The sequence below is a fragment of the Equus caballus genome, chromosome 1 (genome assembly GCF_041296265.1).
Source record: "Equus caballus isolate H_3958 breed thoroughbred chromosome 1, TB-T2T, whole genome shotgun sequence".
Taxonomy (NCBI): Eukaryota; Metazoa; Chordata; class Mammalia; order Perissodactyla; family Equidae; genus Equus; species Equus caballus.
In genome coordinates this window covers 158,604,150-158,627,380 of record NC_091684.1, presented here as the reverse complement: position 1 = coordinate 158,627,380, position 23,231 = coordinate 158,604,150, and the positions used below count along the sequence as shown (strand labels likewise).

Here is a 23,231-nt window from a genome sequence, read left to right as displayed (position 1 = left end):
CCAGTGTTGTACTCATGTTGGCTCACCTCTTGCAGTTGGTACTTTTTTTCTCTTCGAAACATGGATAAGTTCAACCTATCAGGACTGAGAGAGACCACAAGGCCTAACAGCTATGGGTCCAAGGACATCGTTGGAACAATAACAACACACACACTTTCCAGGTACCTTTGTTATGGGCACTTGAATGGTGCTGCTTCACGGAGGCTGCCCCCCCAGTCATGAGGATCTCAGACCAGAGCTCCAAGAAGTTCTGCTGTTGGTCTGATACCAAGAGTACCTTCAGATTCTGGAAAGGGTTTTCACGGGGTTGCCTATGAAGAAGTCAGAGACAGCAGTTGGAATTGGAAGGGACTTTAGCATGACAGATATGCAACAACAGCCCTTCTGCAAAGGGACTCAAGTACATCTGAATGCTTGCAAAAGCCCTGCATTAGGGCAACTCCCCACCTCCCGCCCTTTCTGTGAATGAAGTCTTTGGGATCTTGGCTTTCTAATCCACCCCTTCTGATTTCCATGTTTGTCTTTGGGCTGAGAATAAGCCAAATCATGCTCCTGAGACTATATTTTTAAGAGCCTTGCTTAAAACTTGGGTCTCCTAACCTTACAGGTTGAGACTATTGAACCTACATGAAAATCCTCACACATTTTCAAAAGGTCCCTAGCCAATATACCCTAGGGAAATAAAGTATATGAACTGCTAGAATCTCAGACCCACTCAAATTTATCCTACAATCGTTCTAGTTTCTAGAAATATTTACTCTTAGATTCTCCCCTCCTCCAAAAGCTTGCTGTCTTCCTGTCTACCATTCTAGACGGGCTCTCAAATACTCACCAATCCAGAATTCTCTGCTCTTCAAGGCTGTACCCAGCTGGCAGCAGATAATTGCGGTAATTCTGGAGCTGGTTGGCATGGCAACTGTCATGGACCCAGACATGAGACACACAAGGAATTCCACTGGCAAGGCACAGGAAGTATTTCCGGGTTCGACAATGCTGATCCGCAATTAAGAGACACTGGTAGGCCGTGTTACACTAGAAAAAAGGAATAGAACCAATGGGTCTGGTGACTTCTATGGAAAGCCCCTGAATAGCAGCCATAATGAGTCAGAGAACAGATGTGAACACTTCCAAATACTATCCAAAACATGACTGAAGCTGTCCTGCCCAGGGCCTCTTTTCTCACTGAGAGGCCCAAGCGGCTTCCCTAGACCTTCTCCTGCCTCACCTACAGCTTTCTGGGGGCCTGAATCCTCAAGGGATGACCAAACCCCACGTACTCAGCCTTTCAGGCTAAGAACAACACTATAATAGAGATTTCCATTAAAAACAAACTTTAATCTGCTCTTGCCCCAGTGACAGAACCATAGCCATTAACTAACCCAAGCTTCTAATTTCTCTTCCTTATACACCGTAAAAATTCTATTTCATGCAACAACCTTGTGGCAGTTTCCCAGTTCCTGAAATCTCTAGCTACTGTATCCGGCCTCCTCAACCTCTCAGGCCTCTTCTCAGAATAGTAAGTGAACTCTTCTCATCACTCCCGCCCTGGGAAGCTAAACAAAGAAACTCCTCACCTGGGCTTCATTGAAGTCTTCGAGAATATAGCCAGCTCCTGCTCGAAGCTGGGATTCTGTGTACTGCTTGTTGAAAGGAGGAATTTCTAAAAATTCTATATAAAAAAATAGGTAACCAAGATAATAATTACTACTAGTTGGTTTCTTATTTGCTACTTTATGCCTGCTTCTTACTGCTCCCTTTTCTACTCCCCAGCTATCTCCACAGCTTTGTATTCCAAAGACAGATCAAGGGCTTCCCCAAGGGTCAGAAAGAGATCTGTCTTGAGGCCCATAAAATGCTGCCAAAAGAAGGGACAAGAGCAGGAGGGGTGGGGAAGATGAGAAATAGAGGTAAGTCCTAGACCTAAAAACATCAAATGTTTCTGCCTAAAACTAAGTCATGGCACTGTTCACAGGGATGGACACATAACCACTTCCCATAGTGATGTATTCCAATTTGAATAACGCATTACCATGAGGAGGTTCTTCCTATGTCTACCCTAAATCTGTCCTGCAAACTAAGCCCATGTCCTTTACTTCTGCCTTCTGTGGAGATGAAGCATAGCTGATTAACACTTTTTACAATAAGCCTTCAAATGCCCCCTTCCGCAGCATTTTTACCCCCTGTTCACTAAAACTTTGATGAACCAGAATGCTCAAAGTAGGGTTTCTAAAATTTAACTAATGAAGTAAAGGTTAGTCAGAAAATCCTTTTCCAACCTTTTTATTGAAAACTATCTACCTTTGATGATCTCGAAGTACCTCAGGACACTGAACATCAATGACTGCTCTACAGTCTTGAGGGTGAAGTAGAAGTTATGAGAGATGAGGCTGAAGCTGTAATGACCCTAGGCAATTAGAAATTGCTTCTTTTGACAAATATCTAATTTGAGCTTGTTTTCTTGTCATCTGCTCCTCTCATATATAAATACACATTAAAAAAAAAAAGAAAAAAGCAAGTCATTAGAGATTTTAGTTAATTAGGAGTTCTGAGAAAGTAAGTTCTGACGAACTTATCACAAATAAAACAACCCAACCAAATGCATAAAAGTTCAATGCGAGGGCCACTCCCTTTCCCCCTCATACCCAGTGGTAAAACCTGTAAAGCAGACCCCTTGCAGAGATGGCTCCCCAGTTTGGTGCCCTCCTTGCCTGCTGCAGCTGCTCAGGCAATGCTGATGAGCCAAACTCAGGCCTCTACACCTTTGTTTCGGTATGACTGGCGGGCCTGTTCACTTTTATTAATCTTTTTTTGATTTAGCATTCTCCAAATTCTTCTCAAAATGAAAATTCAAAGTGGAAACTCTAAATGGTTATAAGAACCTCAGAATATAGCAGGACTATTTCTCAGTTGTGTCACTGCATCCTTTTGACCCATCTCAATATATCATGTCACAATTTTCAGTACCAACATACTGCTGAGTCACTGCTGAGGTCCCTCATGGCCCTTTATTTTTCTTAAGACTTCTATTTCATGTCTGCTTAATCCAGGACTGTCTCTAGTCCTAATCTATTTAGATTTTAATCCCCAATTATATTTCCTTGCATTAGTGTAATCAAATATTATCCTATATAGACAGTCCATTTCTCTAATTTTTATCAATTAGTTTGGATTTAATTTAATTTACTTCTTACTTATGAGTGATCCTGCCCATGAATAGGTTTTCAATTCTATCATCTAAACCAAAGATGAAGGTACTAAAGAAATCCAACTCCAGAGTCAATCCCTGTGGCTGACGGGTCCCTGACGGTGTGCCACCTAACAAGACCGGGTGCCATGTTCTTCACTCATTCATGTCTCATGAGATGGATTCAAATATTTTACTGAGCTCCTGATATAAACCGACATCTAAGAGATTCCCATTTATCTGCAGGACAAATAACAGTTTCTTGGAAACTAATTCTGTAGAGGATTGTTTTAGTACAAACGTCTTCAGGCCTCTTGAGACTGAGGAACCTCTAAACATTCACATATGCCAAAAAAATCAAGGATTTTGGTGCTATTGGGGCAATGTCCAAGGATAAAGGAGCAAAATTAAGCTGATATATTCACCATAACCACACTTTCCACAAGAAACCTGGACATCCCTCTAAAAATTTGTCCAAATTCCTCCTCATTTAGACAAGTCCTAATTCCCTTCACTCACGGTTACAAGGGGGGATTAAAAACATCTGATATATCAGCAAGGGGGAAAAGGGAATTTCTGTGAGTTGAGTTTATTAGATCTCACACAGGCTTACAGATTTTTAAGGAACTAGACAGTCTGCACCTCATACCAAAGCCGGCTTTCTTGGTGGCCATGCTGTACCAACCAACAAATAATACATCTATAGAGATGCCTTGTGAAGTCCTGGTCTAGGGAAGGGCAAGGGATATGTTAGAAGATAAAGACTAGAGTCCAGCAACACTGTGAAAGCGAAAGAAAACAAAATGACGAACAGTGTTTTGATGCCATGACCCACCTCTTCACAGAATCCTCAAGGGACTCCTAATTACTGATGATCAAAGTCAAACTATATTCTTAGCTAGGAAACTCCTCACATACCTTATCTTCCAGTGTACCTATCTGAATTCTGTGTGACAAACTAGGCTTGGTCCACACTTAACCTTAAAAACCCACACACACCACACCAGCTTCCACACCCTGGAGCCTCTCTACTGATGACTCTGTGCACCTTCAAAACAGCAAAAACCCTAACTGCAACTCCCTGACCACCCTTCCCAGTCCCTGTACAGATCTCCATATGCAGTTGGTGAGATATAGTTTTGGTTAAGTAGGAAAGATTCACCCAGACATCTGAAACGCCAACCATCATAGATTTGCAGTGGTGTTATTTTATAATATCCATGTTCCCTAATCCCTCTTGCAAAGATTTAAAGTTAGTCAGAACTCCAACTTGTAGAACATCATTTCATTTGGACCTTTAGCCTTTACAGACACATTTGGATACTGCTGTCAGTCACTTACAGTGTGTGCAGACAGCCATGTGCAGCATAACAACGTTCTGGTCAATGACGGACCACACATATGAAGGTCGTCCCATTAGATTACTACTGTATGGCCTACCTGTGTAATAGGCTATACCATCTAGGTTTGTGTAAATACACTCTATGACGTTCACACGAGTACGACATCACCTAACAACACATTTCTCAGAACACATCCCTGTCATTAAGTGGGATATGACTACATTTGTATCTGCCCATTCTCTCTCCTAGATCATACACGCTTTAGACAGTTGAATAATTTTTACCTCTCCCCACTGCAGCCTTCACTCAAACCCTAAGTAACAGACGACACAGAAATGCAACATACAGATTTAGTTTAAGGTTGAAGAGAGGTACAGGAACTGAAAAGGCCTAGAAGCTCTTTCTCTGAAATCACCCTGGGGCCCTGGGCACTCCACATTTCCAGTCTTACACACAGACCTCAAGAGAATGAACTTCACCCCCACAAGGATTTTCTCTAGCAGTTACCCCTAGAACACAAATGGGAAAGTTGGCAAGGCATTCAGAAACCTGACTGACTTGGATGACTGTCACAGGGTAAAATGAACACTGGGTTCTAGTCTCAAGTCTATCATTTGTTGTTAGTACTGCTGAGTTGCTTCCGACTCCTAGCGACCCTGTGTACAGCAGAGCAGAACCCTGTCCAGTGTTTTTGTGCTATCCTCCCACCTTCCAGTGCTCTATCAGACAATGCTCTGCTGCTATTCATAGGGTTTTCATGGCTAATTTTTTCAGAAGTGGGTGGCCAGGTCCTTCTTCCTAGTCTGTCTTAGACTGGAAGCTCCATTGAAACCTGTCCACCATGGGTGACCCTGGTTTTTGAAATACCAGTGGCATAGCTTTCAGCAACATAGCAACACGCAGCTGCCATAATATGACAATTGACAGACTGGTGGTGTGGTTCCCTGAGCAGGAAATGAACCTGGGCCACGGCACCTGGGCCACACGAGTGCAGAATCTTAACCACTAGACCATCAGGGCTGGCTAAGTCTACCATACCATGGACAAAAAGCAACAGTTAACCTCTCCAAGCTTGTTTCCTCATCTGTAAAACATGATAAGATCTATCTCCCATCTGCGTCACAGGACTGTTTTGAGGAACCACTCACTAAGAGGAATTTTGTGAAAACAGTTTATAAACCAAGAAGCAGGGTTAAATTAGTTTTCCTTGACCAAGATCCCAGTTGCCACTTGCCCTGCTGCCTCTAGAGATGTCAGGGGGGCCACCAGGTTCATAAAGTGAATGGAAAGGAAAGAGTACACATGCCTCAGAGCCCCCAGGACTTCCTAAGGCCTTACCGTCCTCTTCCTCACTGCTTCCTGTAGGACCGTCTGGCAGTTTGGATCGGCTGGCCAACTTGTCACTTGTTGTGGCCATGGTGAGGAGAAAGGCATAGCCCAGAAACAAGGTCTTGTTAAGGGGCAAAGGCCCTCTCTGCTCTTCCAGGACAGAGGGTTCACCCATGTTGTCGCCACTCTCACAGGGACTCACAAACTCTCCCGCCCCCACCGCACCTGGGAAGGACAGAGGCACAGTTACTAGACAGATATGGACCACTGCCTGGGCACGATAGGACGGGTAGGCAATGTCCTGATGAACTTTTCTGAGCTGTAAGCCAAAGACCATTCCCATTCCTATGGCCAACAACCTAGGACCAAATTTACAGTGCAGAGAAATTGTACATACTTAAATTTTACACATAAGTCATGACAATGTATACACTATTTTCATAAATGGAAATCAACTAGTGTTATTTTTATACAGCCAAACCAAATACTTCTGAGGTCATCTGAAGAAAGAGTGGTTCTAATACAAAGATTAGGTAAGAGTGAAAAATGTTTAGAAATCTTCAGCCCACTTTCTCTGCCCAGTGCTCAGATTTCCCCAAGATATGTGATATTTTGAAGCAGGCTTAAAAAAAAAAAAATCAAACAAAACAGTTTTTTTTACCAAGAAGTGTCCCAGCAGATATTCCCACCCTATCCCTGACCCTCACCAGAACGGTGCATAGAATACTTGGTACTAAAGTGTTTTTACATGTTGATGGAGCCACATCAAAACAGCCTGCTTCAATTGTCCCAGTTTCCAACACCTTGGCGTAGGCAAGTGAACCAACCAGTTTAGGACTCCCAGAATTCCCATGCGAGCAGTGCCCCAATAAGTCCTCGAGAAGAAAACAAATACCTGACTTGGAGAAGCTGACTTGTAGGCTCATTAGGAGGCTAAGCTGACAGACAGGTCATGCCTCCCTAAAATAAAACCAGCAGCATGAGAACAGTCTGATGTAGTATGCATAAGCCTGGACTTCAAAGTCAGACTGCCTGAGTTTGAAATCTGGATTAGTATGTCACCCTGGGAAAGTTAGCCGTCTTTTCTTTACCTCAGATTCTTCAACTGAAAATGAATTCTCTACACCTACACCTCATCAGGATTATATGAGGTAATATGTATGAAGCACTTAGTTCCATGCCTCACATAACCTGAAACACAGCAGGTGTTGGGTAGAGAGATGACACAACTCAAACACACAGGAAACAAAAGGAACTCCGGTGCCAGGACAAGGTAACAACGGATGAACTGCCTCAGTTTGCCAGACTGAGAGGGCTCCCTCAGGACAGACACTGAGGACTTCACCTCTGTGTCTCCAGAACCCACAGTGGCTGGGGCTGGGTCACAGCAGAGACTCAGTAAACAGAGTGAACTCTTCTGTTAATATGAAACATGAGGGACTGGAAAGAGGTTGTTTGGGGGATGGTAGGGAGAGGTGAGATGCAGGCTGAGGTACGAGCTTTCACAGAAGTTTGGGAAAGCCATAGGGCCCTGAGCATAAGGGAGAGGGGAACGGAGCTGCCAGAGGTAGAAGATGGTGCCAGGTAAAGGAAGAGATCTAAGACAAATATCACCTACTTGAATCTGCTTAAAATATAGTACTTCTCCTTTCCCTCCTAGAACCATAGTTATCAATGAATGTTTCCAATCAAGACCTGGCCTCCTATCTACCCCCACTGGACTGTGCTGGGAGATGGGGGAAGGTACTCAGCCGTCTGAGTACCACCTGTGGGCTTGTGCAGATCCCAACTTTGTAGCCAGGACAGAGGGGCCAATGCCACATATCAGGCTCCATCTCTCCAACGGCTGATCCTTCATTCGACCATGGTCTGAGGGAGAATGAGGCAAAAGTGAGCACTCACCAGGTTTCACAGTGGCAGACTTCCGGCCTCGCTTGGCAGGGGACCGTTCTTCTTCCGAAGTGATAAGTTTTCTTTTGCCTGAGAGAACTCCCGTGGAGGCACGAGGGCTTTCTGTGATCTTACGGGTAGGGGTTGTGCTGCTACTGCTGGAGGCAGTTGGGGTGGCCGGGGAGCTGATGTTACTGCGCCGTTTCCGTTTCCCTTCCACCAAATTGTCTATGATAGGATAAGCCAGAAGTCGGTCAACTCCCATGGTCTGATGCCTTAAACTCCAAGAAGCTGGGCAAAGCCTGATTTAGATACTAGCATTCCCTTTCCTCCACCTCCCATAGGGGCAAGAAGCCTCTTTTAAGGTCACCATATTTTCTGTTTTAGTCCTGCCATGACTGAAATGTGTTTGCTCCCCTATAGAATTGGGGAGGCCAGAAAAATCTGAGGACTTACCATTTGGTCCTGGGAAGGAAAGAGAGAGACAGTGGCTCCAGAAAATGACAGGTCATTACCATCTCATAAACCACACAGGACTAGTAAGATTTAAGGAAGCACTACTGATTGCTCTATAAACCACTCCTCCCACCACAAGGAGGGCAGGGGCCCAGAGGCAGTTATTCAGGAAGCAATGGTCTTACCTAAGCTGATATCTGCTGCCTTGGTGAGAGGGGTTACTGCCTCATATGGGCCGAGGCCATACTGTTCTCTCAGTCTGTTCCCTTGCTCCAAGGACAGGATGACAGCCATTCGCTTATACCACTTCCTTTGGCCTTCTTTTTCAATGCTGTAGTACAGCTCTCCAGACTCCTTCCTATGCCCTTTCACCACTCCTGGGTGGAAAAAACATAAAAGCAGCTTGCTGTTGTTTTAGACTGCTCAGCATCCATTCACAAAGGCTCCACAGGGCAGGCCTGAGTCAGGGAACTAGGATATCCAATAGTGGACTGAAGTTAGGACTTAACAAAATCCCAGCCACCAATCCCAGACAACACACCTAGGATATATATAGCTACTACCCTGGGACTGGGACATGGAATGTTTCTCCACAAAAGGACCCCTTTAGTTACAAAATAAAGCTTCCTAAAGCCAGCCTTTATGGGTTGTTAGTGGCTCAAATGGTTCCTGAAGTGAAATGCCATGTGGTTTCTTAATGATGCCATTATAACTTACTAAACCTTTCCTTATTGGTTTCTTTGGAGGCTGAATGAAAATTCTTGAGTTAAGTTGTAGGTGAAAGATGACATCATTCTAAGAAAGACAGCAGGTGTCTCTGTAGCAAAATCAAAATAGACATACAGAGCAAAGAAAGGAAAAAAATAAATCCTGCCTCCGGCCTAATCTTCCCTCCGTATCATCTACTTTGCTATTCTTGCTTTGCTTCAGAACCTAAAGGTAAGACTTTAGGTTAGAAGGAACACGTGGGGCATAAAAGGAACCTACGATAGAATTCAGGAGACCCAAGCTTAGGCTTAATCCTGCTACCACCAAGCTGTGTGATCTTGGGCAAGACCCATTTCCAATCTTGTGAAAACGGTAACACTCTTTCCCGTCTGATCAATAAACAATTTATACACACACACACACAGAAAAACAGGGTATTAATGAACACTTTTTCATTCCTATAAACAGAAGGGTTCATTTGTTCTCTCCCATTACCCTATGTTTGAATGAAGGGCTAAAAGAAACCCAGAACATATGCCACCAAGGAAAAAAATATAGAGGAAAAAGCAGGCCTTGGTTCTCTCCTTATTTATGCCACAGAAATCACTCTTTCCTCTTGCTTGTTCTTCTCCTGGCTTAAATCACCCAACTAAATCACAAAGACCCCCTCAAAATCACAAAGAAGCCCAAGGCCAACAATACACTTCACACTAACAAAGACCTGCTAGAACTAAAAACAGCCTAGTGTTGACATTAGTAGATACCCTCAATAAATGGGACACAGAATCCCCACCCCTTGACGCCATTCAGATTAATTCATGCTGGATATATAATTGTCTCTGTGTCTTAAGAGGGCCAAATGTGGACCTCCAAGAGTGGCTTTACACCTGAAAGAAGAGCAAATGCATTTGAGACAAACTATGTAAGTCACAGGTCATAAAAGACCTCAATCCGTGTGCTACCAAGTGATGCCACACAGAGCTAAGCGTTATCCAGAACTAGAAAGAGAAGCGGCCCATTTAACAATGGAATAAAGGGACAAACAGAAACTACTCAGGAGTCCAAATCACAAGATAGTCTGGACAGACTGCAATAAAGAGGCATTTTTGCCCATTATAACCCAATCCATGTTCAAAGAAATCACCAGAAAGGATGTTTGTTTGTTTGTTTGTTCGTTCGAGGAAGATTAGCCCTGAGCTAACTGCTGCCAATCCTCCTCTTTTTGCTGAGGAAGACTGGCCCTGAGCTCACATCCATGCCCATCCTCCTCTACTTTATATGTGGGACGCCTACCACAGCATGGCCTTCCAAGTGGTGATATGTCTGCACCCGGGATCTGAACCAGTAAGCCCCGGGCCGCCAAAGCACAACGTGCGCACTTAACCACTGCACCACTGGGCCGGCCCCAGAAATGATGTTTTTAAATGACAAACTCAACACAAACATGTATCTCCCACTTAGTCCACACAAAGCGGGCAACATATCAAAGAACTGGCATATGAAACAGTAATTAACAAACACAAATCCCTCAGCATCACCAGTTCAGGAAACTGGCTACATCCAAAAAAGAAAGCACTGTTTTTTAAATCAGAGAGTAAGTGGTAGGTGTGCAGGCATACTAACAACTTCTTCCTAAACAAAAACATCTCAGTATATCTGCCACACTCACCTACTAGGCTCCTGTGAAGCCAGGTAGTAAGTTTAAAAGTCAGTGGTGAAAGAATAGAGAATGAAAAGGAAAAAAACCACTCTCTCTCCAGTGAAGAAACCTGGCAAACAGCACCATAACCAAGTGAGGAAGGTTAACATCACGAGTGATGTCTACTAATATCACACACCCGCCTCCGCCATACACTGTGATAAGAAGGGCACTTCATCTCAGTAGCATTCTTTTCAAAAAACCCAGAACTCCAATCTAATCAGAAGAAAACATGAGACAACCCCCAAACTGAGGGACATTCTACAAAATATCTGACCAGCACTCCGCAAAACTGTCAAGGTCATGAAAAACAAGAAAGGATTCAGAAATTGCCATGGATCAGGAGCTCAAAGGACACATGAGGACTAAATGTAACAGAGTAATTCTGGATTGGATCTTGGAACAGAAAAAGAACATGGAAAAGCTAGTGAAATCCAAATAACAAAGTCTGAAATTTCATTAATAGTAATGAGCCAAGGTTGGTTTCTTGGTTTTCACGAATGCACCATGCTAACGTAAGATGTTAACAATGAGGAGAGCTAGAAAGCTGGGTGAGGTGTACAGGAACTCTCTGTACTATCAGTGCTCTGTACTTTGCAAACTTTCAGTAAATATAACATTAGCCTAAAATAAGAAGCTTGTTCAAAAATAAACAAGCAACAAAGAACAACAAAAAAGCCAATGCTGAGAGTAACCACTGTTGTAGGAATGAAATTTTTGACTTTAAAGACCCCAGAACAGTAATCAGGCTGGAGTGAACGCTCTTGGTAACTACTGACAGGCGAGAGCACTGCCCCAGGGCACAGTAAGTTTCTGCAGACGCTGCTTCTTTTACCTGCACTGAAATACTCATCCTCTGAGAGGGCTGTCACTTCTGTATCCAGCGGGATGGGGTCACACAGCAGAATGTCTTTGCCCAACACATCACACTCGTACCCATCATCAAAGAGCAATTTATACTTCCCAGCTCCGACATCTCGCGTGATTTTCCCAGAGTAAAAATAGCCATTGGATGACCATTTGGCTACAACACGGAGCCCTACAAAGGTGTTTCCCGGAGAGGAGGCATCTAAGCCATCAGAAGGGCCAGCAGCAGTCTGGAAAGGAATCTCTGGAGAGTCGCTTCGACGCAAAGTACCACCACCCGTGTCAGCTCGTCTGGTGGAGTCTGTCACTCGGGGCACGATACGGGTGAAGGATTTATCGTCTGGTGACATGCTGGGTGAAATGTCCTCTATGCCCAAAGGGCCAGGCACAGCTGTTTCTCTAAAGAGAGATAAGAGATAGGAGAAGGCAGTGAGAATAAGAAGGGAGAAGTACTTATCTACCAATTTTCCCACTCTTTAGTCTACGGGTCTCTTCAGTCCATTCTTTGATAACCCCATCACAGGCATAAGCCTGGTCTCAGTGGCCTCACTCTGATCCCTGCCCAGTCCCCAGTCAGTGTGGGCCCCTCTTCTCCCTCCTGACACCCCGCATACTCTCTACTCCCCTCTCTTCTCTCTACTCCCTTTTTTTCTGAACAAGTCATAGACTAAGTGTATCTCACACTACCCGGGTACCTGGTTCCAGTGGTCCGAGAAGGCGGGCGGCCCCTTCGCCCGCGCCCACGAGGCGTGACTGGAGCCTTCCCTCCCTGTCTGATGCCAAGGCCTGCATCACCATCCTCCTCACACACTGGCGCCCCTGTCTGACTGACCCCTTTTCTAGGACTAGAGAATGAAGACAGGTTAGTCTGATGGCACCTACTACTGGATCCTTTCTTCACAGTCTCCCCTTGGCCCTCAGACTATATGCCAGGCTAACAGGTGCTAGGCCTCCAGGGCAGCAGGAAGCTTGTCCACACACCCACCACCAAAATATCACCTGGGGAGATGGAGTAAATGATAACAAGTATAGGACATCCTCCTCTATGCAAGTCTATTCCCTCCTGACAAAGCTTCCTACTGCTGCCCTCAAAAACAGCACACTGCCCTCAAAACAGCCCTGCCTTCTCTTCTACTTCAGGCTATGGACACTGCAGAGGACAACAAAAAGCTAGAGGAGGTGTCAAGTTGGGACCGCTACCCCAAACTTTCTGTATTCCCAACCCAAACACTTGTAGGCTATAGAAAATGGGGTGGTGGCAGGAGCATGTGCCGGTTTTCCCAAAGTCACGTCACCTGTTTTTCTACATTTTCTCAGGAAGTCTACCTCCCACAGGGCTCCACCCTACCTCCCATGCAAACCCAAAATAGGAGAGGAACAAAAGGGGAGGAAGAGGAGTTGATTTATCCCAGATGGAGGATGGGGGGATTTCCCATTACTCCCCTTTTCTTGTGATATTAAAATGTCAGCAACCCTGCCCCTGCTGTGGCTCTCTCTCTGGAGACCCTGTCTGCACCTCAGTTTTCCTGGGCCTCCTCGGGAGCTGGGCAAGGCAAAATCTGCGGGTTCTGTCCCGCTGGTTTTCCCTTTGAGTGGTCCGGCTCCTCTCCCTGAGCTGCCACTGCTGTGCATGGCTGAGAGACTCGTCCCACTTGATGTGCGGTGTAAGCTGGATGCCTTGGAGGAGAAGGAGCTGATATCCCCCAGGTCACCTGAGGAGCCCCCAGTCTGTGAAGGGGAAACTTCAGTTTCACACTCCTGACACTCTACAATTGGCTCTTCAGTCTCCTGCAAGGAAGAAATGGATACAAAAGCTAAAAGAAGCCACAATAACAAAATACTAATATGACGGCTGGAAAATCCTAGAGACGGCAAGAAATTTCAATTCAGAAAAGTGGGAATCAGGAGGGAATTTCCTGGAATAATCGAAAAGTTCTATATATTGTTTTGAGTAGTGGCTACATATAATTCTCAAAAGGCACTGAATTGAACATTTAAGACCTCTGCATTCTACAAGGAATATATAATATCTTAATAAAAAATAAAATAAAATAAAGGTGGTACTAGATTTGGACGAAAGAGACCTCTATCCCAAGCTAAGTTAAATTATCTTTTTACTGGACAAGTTCACAACGTTTGGCCACTGAGAAACCAGGAAGGATTCTAACCTAGAGGTCAGAGGTAACCGTTGTCTGAGAGAAGACAGACAAGGATAGGTTAGAGGAGGCAAACGAGTGGTGAGGAGCCCTCCTGGGCATGTGATTAGCAGTGGGAAGCACTACATGTTTTTTTGAGATTAAATATCTTAGATTATCTTGTAATAAGTGATCAAGGAAATAGAAAATTATAGGTAAGAATAGGCTAAAAATGGTATTACTGTTTAGAAAAATGTTAGACCAACAAAGTAATAATCAAAATAAATGAGTTTTCAGTATCTGCAGAGGACAGGAATGTCAAATTGACTATATCCCACACGCCTGCTTTGATGGATTGGTAGTGGTTGCTGGGAGCTCAGTTTTAAGCAGCCTTCTGAGGCTAATTCCAGGCTTATCGGGAAAAGGGTCTAGGACCAATCGGCAATGTTCTCTATGGGCACAAGATTGAGAAAGTACAACACAGGTGTTGCAGATTTGCCCTCCTGCTCTGGACTGTTGGTGTGTTATCATGCTGTCAGAGAAGATATGGAGAAGTACAAGACAGACTCGTCCCTCAAAGAGGTGACAGTATCTCTGGGAAGACAGTATGCAACACACACATAAGCACACACATTTAAATAATGCTATAAGATGATTAAATGATTGTTTTTGACCACTCCCTTCTTGAAAACCTTTCTCCTTTTAGAATCTATAGTCACTTTCATTCTACCTCTTTGGCTGCTTCTATTTGAGCTTCTTTTTGGGTTCTTCTTTCTCTGCCTATTTGTTTAAAATTGGTATTTCCCAAGATTCTGTTCTTATACCTTTTCTCACTCCTCCATGCTTTGCCCAGCCAGTCTGACCAGACTCACCCCTGCTTGTCTACCAGAAATACAATGATGACTCAGCTCCAAACTCTCGAATACAAATGCCTCCTAAACTCTTCCCCTTGGATGTACCAAGGACAGCTGAAATTTAACCCATCCAAAACTCAATCTGTCATCCTCTCTCCTTTTCCTTGCCTTCAATTAATGAATTCTGGATATCCTGAGTGCATCTCACATTCCCTGCAGCTGTCTCTAGCAGAAGCTGGTTTTTCTTTTTTTCCTTTTTTTTTTTTTTTTTGAGGAAGATTAGCCCTGAGCTAACATCCACTACCAATCCTCCTCTTTTTGCTGAGGAAGATTGGCCCTGAGCTAACATCCGTGCCCATCTCCCTCTACTTTATAAGTGGGACGCCTGCCACAGCATGGCTCGATAAGCGGTGCATAGGTCCACGCCTGGGATCTGAACTGGCAAACCCCAGGCCGCCAAAGAAGAGCACATGAACTTAACCACTGCACCACCAGGCTGGCCCCTGATTTTTCTTAAACAAACCTCAATTCAGAAATTTGGAGATGAGAGGCCTCGTTGCTCCCCATCACCATCAACAAACCATTTATATCTCCCCCAACTTTGCTCCTACCAAACCACTATTTGCCATTCTGTTAAACTTTCCTGTCTGCCTTCCCCTGTTGTTATTCACAAACATCCTTCCACTCACTCACTTTCATGCATGAACACCTTAACTCCTGGTTCACAGCCTCCCTTCCCTCCCTATCTCCACTACTGTCATCATCCTCTATGGCTTACATCCATCAGATGATCCATCCAGCAACTCCCAAGTTTCGTGATCTAATTACCACCATTAACCTCCTTTACTCTACCCCAGCCACCTGTTACCAAAGTCATTACCAGAAATTGCACCACTTCCAAAAATCTTGGTCATAAACCTGCCATTCTCCAATCACTTTCTCCTGTTATCCAACTTGCCTGTTCTAGCTGGATCTGAGTCAGCATAACCTGCCAAGGTCACTTGACTAAAGCAGGTGTTGTGCCCAGAACTTAAGCCAATTCCTTCTCTCAGACAGGGCAAACGTGTAAGGGCAAGGCCTACCTAGAGGTTGGGACTCCAGGCTGTGTCTCAGTTGAGAGTAGGCCCAAAAAGCAGTAGCCAGCTATACCTATCTTTGCAACTGTCCAGAAGTCAAGGCCACTGCCCTTTTTAAAAATTTTTTGCTGAGGAAAATTCACCTGAGCTAACATCTGTGTATGTGAGCCACTGCCACAGCACAGCCAATAACAGATGAGTGGTGTAGGTCTGCGCCTGCGAACTGAACCTGGGCAGCCAAAGCAGAACATGCCTAACTTAACCACTAGGCCACTGAGGCTGGCCCAAGGCCATTGCTGTTACAATGACTTAGGCCCAGGCTCCAAGTTGGCCTCTTATGATCTTTTTAACATATTTGCTTGTTTTCCTGTGTGTCTCTCCTACTAGACTATAGAGGACATATTAAGACAGAGATCATAACCATCTTCTTTCCTGGATGTACTCTCAAAATCTAGCAAAGTGCCTGGCACAAAAGAGGCCCTCAGTAATTACCGAGTGAAGGATCTTCTCTTGCAAACCAGTGTTCTATTTACATTCTCTATCTCAGAATATGGTACCACCATCTACCCAGCTGCCCAGACAAAAAGCCCAGGCATCGTATTAGATTCCTCCCTCTCCCTCAATTCTCACATTCAGGAATTTATCAGTGTATCAATTTCACCTTCTATATATTTTTTGCATTTATTTCTCTCCTCTCAATCCCTACTGCCACTGTCCTAACTTGACACTCATTACCTCTTGTCTGAACTGCACCTCAAACCTCAACCCACCCCAATCCATTGCTACACTGCTGCCAATCTGACCTTTCCAACATGTAAATCTGAGCACGTCACTCATTCCCCCCAAATTCTTTAAAAGTTCTCCCTCACACTGAAGATAAAAATGTATAAACTCTTTTCTATGGTATGCAAAGCCCTATGCTCTGGGCCCTTACCAACCTCAACAGCATCTTCTCTCACCATTCCCTACCCTACTATTCTTGTCACATTGAGCTTCTAAATATTCATAAAGCATGCCATGCTGCCCATGTATTTAAGTAACTTTTCATTCTGCCTGTATGTCCTTCTCCCCCATCCCTCAATGTTATCTGCCACAGTTTTGACCACCACATCTTCTGTGAGGCCTCTGAGCCACCTTCAGGTAGGCTAGTGGGCTCCATCCCCTCTCTCTAACACACCTTTCCACACCTCTACTACAGCAACCAACAAGTTTTGGATTTGTTGCATCTCAAGTGCTAAGCTCCTAGAGAACAGGAACACTGTCTCTTTTATCTTCAGAGTCCCAGTGCCTGTCACAGTGCTAAGCAAATAGTAAAAAAGAAGTTGCTGGTAAATAAATGAATAAAATCTTTAAAAGATGATAAACAAGGTGTCCACTTTCATACACCCCTACATACCTTCGTGCTGCCCACCAACTGGACTGTTCCCACCTATGTGCTTTTTACTTGCTTCCTCTGTGCCTTTGCTCAGCAAGCCTTCTATATGGAATGCCCTTTCCCCTTAGCTCCCCAACATCTACACGTTTCAGTGTCCAACTCAAATGCTTTCTGGCCCTCATCCAGAAAGACTATCAAAGTTCCCTTCAGATGACTTTCTTCCTCCTGCGAATTACTTTATGCACCTTCCTTTTGGCACACATCACTTTTGTTCTTGAGAAGCCACATAATGTAGTGATTAGGAATGCAGGCTCTGGAACTAGACTGCCTGGGTTGAATTCTTCTGTTTATTAGCTATGTAACCTCATTAAGCAAGCTATTTTAACTTGCTATGCCTCAGTTTCTTCATCTGCAAAATGGGAATAATAGTATCGACCTCATAGCCTAGTTGTGAGGATTAAATAAGCTAAATCACTTAAAGTCTTTAGAACAGTGTCTGGCATATAGTTAGTGCTCAATAAATGTTAGTCACTATTTTTATTTTCTTTAATTATGGCAGTGTTTCTCGAAAAATGTTCCATAGGAGTATAATAAGTATTGCTTTAAAATTTTTCAATGGTCAAATAAGTTTGGGAAGTGCTGTGTTAAACAATAAAATAGACTATCTTTTACAAGAGGACTTCTTAGAGCCTTTAATGTAATATGTACTCTGAATTTCCATGGGGGATGAGAGCATTTTCCAGCACTTGGTGTTTCTCAAACTTGTTTATGACCATGGAACTTTTCTCCCCCTCAGAGTAGGCAGCTGTACCTAGAAACTATATTTCTAGTTTCCAGAAATATACTTTAGAAAGCTTCATATAAAATATTCAATGAGGTAATATGTATAACGCTTAACATAGAACCTGACAGTTCAATGTAGACTACAACAGTGACAAAAGCTTTTCACGAAAGCAAATTTTTTCTATAAAGCTGTTAAGTTCATAAGTTTTCCAAAATAGTAATAACATTGAAAAAAATTCTGCAAACATAAAATTGAAGATGAATCAACATTTTAAAAGAAATATTTCTGAGATTTGGTGTTCAATAAATAAAGAATACAAGACAATTTCTCAAACTATGACAAAGGCCTTCTGACATGAGGGCCACAATGGTCCATTAATGAACAATAGCAATCATACGTTCCATTTAATAAAACTGTATTACCAGAGTTTAATTCTCCCTGAGCATAACTTCCTTTCTGGCTAGTTGGCAGAATTAAAGAAAAGTGCCCGAGTGAAGGAAAAAAATAGCTGTGCCTTTTATCAGTTAATAAAATAGTTCCAAAAAATTAATGTCTGTACAAAGAAAGGTGACAGATCTTTAATTCCAGAAAATCTGTCTAATCTCAGCCAGTATTAGATCTAAACAAAGTCAGCATACGACAGTATCCAATATAACAGCCAATAAACGCCAATATTATGCTAACATTGAAATGAGTCCATAATGAATCCTACTAAGAAATAAAGGTGCATCTCTTACCAATAGGTCCATAACCACACAGGAATGAAGACCAACAAAGGATAATAAGTATACATGAAAACAAGGAGAAACAACGAAAAAACACACATAGCTAAGCAAGGAGTTCTAAACTTCACTGAAGTTTATAAGGATTAAAAATAATACATACAATCTTTATATTATATATGAGAGATTCACAGCGACTTAGCCATCTGTTCTTTACAGAAACAGAAAGCATGACGGAACTGGTTAAATAAGTGGCCACAGGTAAAACAGCAAAACAGCAAAACTGGTTAAATAAGTAGCCACAGGTCAAACCGCAAAACCATGAGAAAGACGAGAATTCAGTACTCTCATTTCTAACCCAGTGCCTGTATCTTTCTAAAAAGATGAAGGAAAACCAAGTGTTAGTGGCAAGTTATACAGGAATGAAGGGTGGGAGAGTGGAGGTGGAGAGCCAGGGTAATTTTTCTATCAAAAGAAATCTGACACACAGACCCAGAGTATATATTACCTCAGTTACTTTTCTTTCTACTTCTGTTCCATCCACATAATACACATCTGTAATGACACGAGTGACAAGTGTGCGAACCTCACGGATTGTTCTCATGTGGCGATGCAAGACATGGCCATGTGGAGGCTGAGGCATATCGAACTCTTCCTCTCCCTATGACAGAAAATACAGAACACAAGCATGGGTCTCATTGCAAAGTGGCAAAATCAAAAATCAACTTCTTCATGACGAGGACTGTTCAGAGGTTCCATGAATCTAGTATGATGGAATTTTCCAGCTGTTTTCCAGTTGTTTTCTATTCACCTATAGATAAAACTAGGGATGGACCAGCTGCATAGCCAGAGGCCAGGAAGAGTGTGTACCAGTATTACCTAAAATGACCTATTTCTGTCTAAATCAAAATCATAACATCTAGCACTTATATCTAGGACATATAAGTGAAACTTTGACTCCCTAAACGTACATTTTTAGATTGTAATCCTGATTTTGATGCTGACTTGTCGATCAGTATACAAGTTTACATTTGCAACAGCTCTTTAGATAAAAGGGAGGCATTCTTTAGAACCTTATATAAAACCAGAATGACATCTATTAATCTCAGTGCAGTCTGTTTTTCCGGCATTAGTAAGTGAAAACTACAGTTTGTTTATACCTGAAACAAGATACAATGATTTCTCCTAGAATTAAATATGAAATACTTAATCTACTCCAAAAAATAGTTGAAGTAGTGTCCGGAAACAGAAAATATCAGCAAATTAAGATTTTGTATTTAGTTGTACCATAAAGAATAATCAGTTAATTTAAATAAGACCCTACATTTTTACGATAACTGTTACCTACATGTTTTCTTAGAACACCTATAACACATTTATCCACATCCATGCTCCCCACTACACCACTGGCTCTGCAATTCTGAGGAGGAGGAAATGCACACTTGTTTCTTCCCCTATAGTAGACTGATTTTACTTTAAGCAGTCAATGTCAAGGTAGCCAAGTCTTTCAAAAGAATTATATGTACCACTGTGACAATGGTGATTCTGGGTTTTTCCTGACAATGTGGTAATCATTCAACTAAAGCTTTCAATAATTTACCTGAATAATTCCCACTCCAACTCCATCTTAAGGGGGAAATATCTAATAAAGAGACATGTAAATTATATCAATAAATATAAATAATCAAAAGCATGGAAACTTAACCAATTCCTTAAAATACTTCTATATATACAACTCTGGTTAACGAATGGTCAGAGCATCGGTCGGTCACATCTCAATCATCAGGGTGTCCCTGCATGAGAACCCTGGAAGCCTGGACCTCCTGCCTGCATACACTGAGAGAGTCAGGCCCTGGATCACAGGGGTCTAAAAGGTTTTAGTGCTTTATACATATCCGTGAAATGTGGCCAGGAAGCCTCCCCATATTCTTCCACTTCAACAGCCAAATGACCACTTCAAGAGAGACACTTAAACAAACATGTCTGATAGAATAAGAAAGGAGAGAAGGGAAAGGTGGCAGATAAAAAGAAAGCTATCCTTATTCTCTCTTCAGACAGTCTTCTGAAAAGAGATCTCTATAAAGATAAATAACTTGAAGAAGTTGTCATTATTAAGGGAAGACAACAAAAGGAAAATAAAACCATACTTCCCCTTCATAGAAAACCTGGCTCTAGGTCCACTTGACACATAAGTGAAAATTTAAGAAGGTCAAAGATAGGCTGCCTATGCTTTTCTTGCGCACCGGCCTGAGTCCTACCCAGACTGCAGGGAATAGAAAAGCACTGACAATTGTAAAACCTCCATCCAGCCTTCCTCATTTTCCAAACATTCTTCAAAACATGGCATACCAATCCCAATTTCTGTTACTGTACCCATAATCTATAATTTTTTTGTGGTAAAATACAGATAACATAAAATTTACCATTTTAACCATTTTTTAAGTATAGTCTGTGGCATTAAGCACATTCACATTACTGTGCAAACATTACCATCTCTCCACCTCTAGAACTTTCTCATCTTTCCCACTGAAACTCTGTACCCATTCACCATTTATATTTTTCTAGCACCTTTCTTTTCTTAGCAAAAACAACTAGCTCTTAAACGTGTTATTTCACTCTGTATGGCAGAGTCATGGTATAGTATCAGTAGCAGTTGTGGTAGTGACAACAGAAGTAGTGGTATTTAAAATAGTAATAATCAATAGATAGTAGCGGCAGCCTTTTGAGCATTTACCATGTGCCAGGCCCATTGCTAAGGGCTTTGCGTGCCTTATCTCATTTAATCCTCACAATATCCAGATGAAGTGGTCTAACTCTAAACCTGAGCCTTAAGCACTCTAACTCATCGGCTCCCATCATCATGATGAGACAAGAACAGGGATTTACTTCTCTATTTTACAGAGGGAGAAAATCAGGAAGGAAAGGAAAATATAATCTAGTGGCTCCCACATGATTACTGTCTTTAATATCAAGTTTAAATCTTTTTATAAAGGCAGAGAAACCAAATTATTATGTGGCAGAATCTAAACACTTTATATTAAGGGTGAAAATAAACAGACACAAAATAGGGTCAGATATGCTATAGCCCCTATATCTAAAAGACTATGATATTTTGAATCTGTACAAACTGATAAAGTTTTAGGTCTCAGAGACTGTGTTACTATAAAGGCTAACACAAAAAAAATTTTTAGAGTTCCTCGAGAGGAATGGATAAATAGAAGAAGACTACACAGGCTGTGATTAAAAAATAAAAAAGCAACACAGCATAATGAAAGAATACCGATTCTGAAGTCAGATATGCTGAGTTCAAATTCCAGTTCTGCCACCTACTGATGGCAAACTCTTGGGCAAGTTACTTAACCTCTCTTCAGCTTGGTTTCTTTACCTGTGAAATGGGAATAACAATACCAACCTCATGGGTTGTCTTGAGCAAAATGCTGATATATTGTAGGTGTTCAATAAATAGGAACCATATTATTTTATAAAACAACTTGGACGGTTAGGATGAGAGGTGCATCCCTAGTGAAGCTTTCCTAGGTAGATCCAAGTAAAGATGATCTACCAGGGCAACTGAAAAGGCAATTTAACTACTGTTAGTAACTTCCAAATTTTCCCTGCCATGAAACCCACTGCCACCTGACGAAATTTTGAACTTCCTCTTATTTGTTAACAGGTACCTTTCAACCACCACTTCTTACCTACTAGGTACTTCCCTACTCTATTCCCAAGAACCTGTTCTTCCTCCAGCCTCACTTTCATCAGCCCCAATCCTTTCCCTTCCATTCTGTCTAGTTTTAGCCTCTTCCTGCAGTCCCTAGCCATCTGGGGACTTTTCCCCATCTCTCTATTCCTGTTACTGTTCTTTGTTTCCAATACTGTGATACACTATCCTTCCTGCTCCTTCTACTCCTTCCTCCTCCACTTTCTACTCTCAGTTCCTGGGAACCATCATGAAATAGACTTGAGGGAGAAGAAATTAGCTCTGATGGTTATAAAGGAGGATGAAAAATGACGGCAGAAGGAAAAGATTGAACACAGAAGAATATTGTAGGACATAGACTATATTCCTGGCTGTCTTTTCCAGTGAAGATCTACTTGACAAACTCTAGCACTATTCCATTTTCCCTAAAAGACTTTCTATTGGCTATAGCTACCTATAATTTTCACTACCCTACCTCTATCCTGGATAAATTGTTTTCATCTTTTAGCCACTGGTCTGTACAAAACTGTTTAGGCAGAAGTACCACAACTTAAATTCTCTAGGAATCCAGAAAACTGAAAAGAGGGCCCCTGAGGTACCCTATACATTCTCTCACCTGGCTATGGAGCGACTCTGTATCATCCCCAGGAGCACTGACTGGTTTCTCACTACTCCCCTTCTCAGTCTGAACTGTGGCATCTTGTTTTCCAGAGTTCTGGTCCATTGTACTGGTCCCCTGTTCACACACATTCTTTACAGTCTGGGTTGCTGCTGAAACAGTTTCTGGGACCCATAGGGAACAGTCTATGGTCTGAATTCCTATGTTATTTTGTCTGGGCCTTTCAATCAAGGGCTTATTAGGTTTTTCCTGATTGGTATTCTGGCCTTCTTTCTGGTCTTCTAGCACATCTGTCTCCATTGCTTCCCCTTGAGGACTGGATGGCCCCTGTGTGGCCATCTGCTGGGAGGAAGGAGAACCAAGATCTTTGACAGGACTACTGGGCTTCACAGGCTGTTGACTCTGCCTGGTCCTTTGGTCACCTTCCAATTTTTCCTTCTCCTCTTCACCTTGAGTACTTGGAAAATGGTGCAAGTTCCCCCTGAAAATC

At 42.7% G+C, this 23,231-nt stretch overlaps 1 protein-coding gene across 5 annotated transcripts in view; it reads right to left on the bottom strand.

The window, feature by feature from the left end:
* Positions 1-23,231, bottom strand: part of TP53BP1 (tumor protein p53 binding protein 1) — a 91,585-nt gene that overhangs the window by 4,363 nt on the left and 63,991 nt on the right. For 2 of the 5 annotated variants that reach the window (XM_001503100.7, XM_005603093.4), the window contains 11 exons: positions 22,739-23,222; positions 18,931-19,083; positions 12,993-13,264; positions 12,172-12,321; positions 11,445-11,875; positions 8,388-8,579; positions 7,759-7,974; positions 5,866-6,081; positions 1,575-1,669; positions 833-1,032; positions 166-311 (listed from right to left, as the gene is read on the bottom strand). In XM_001503100.7, the coding sequence (XP_001503150.2) occupies positions 166-311; positions 833-1,032; positions 1,575-1,669; positions 5,866-6,081; positions 7,759-7,974; positions 8,388-8,579; positions 11,445-11,875; positions 12,172-12,321; positions 12,993-13,264; positions 18,931-19,083; positions 22,739-23,222 (2,555 nt within the window). Of the gene's footprint in view, positions 1-165; positions 312-832; positions 1,033-1,574; positions 1,670-2,304; positions 2,466-5,865; positions 6,082-7,758; positions 7,975-8,387; positions 8,580-11,444; positions 11,876-12,171; positions 12,322-12,992; positions 13,265-18,930; positions 19,084-22,738; positions 23,223-23,231 lie in introns of those variants that run through there. The other 3 variants (XM_005603095.4, XM_070237955.1, XM_014733637.3) reach the window with 2 other exon arrangements.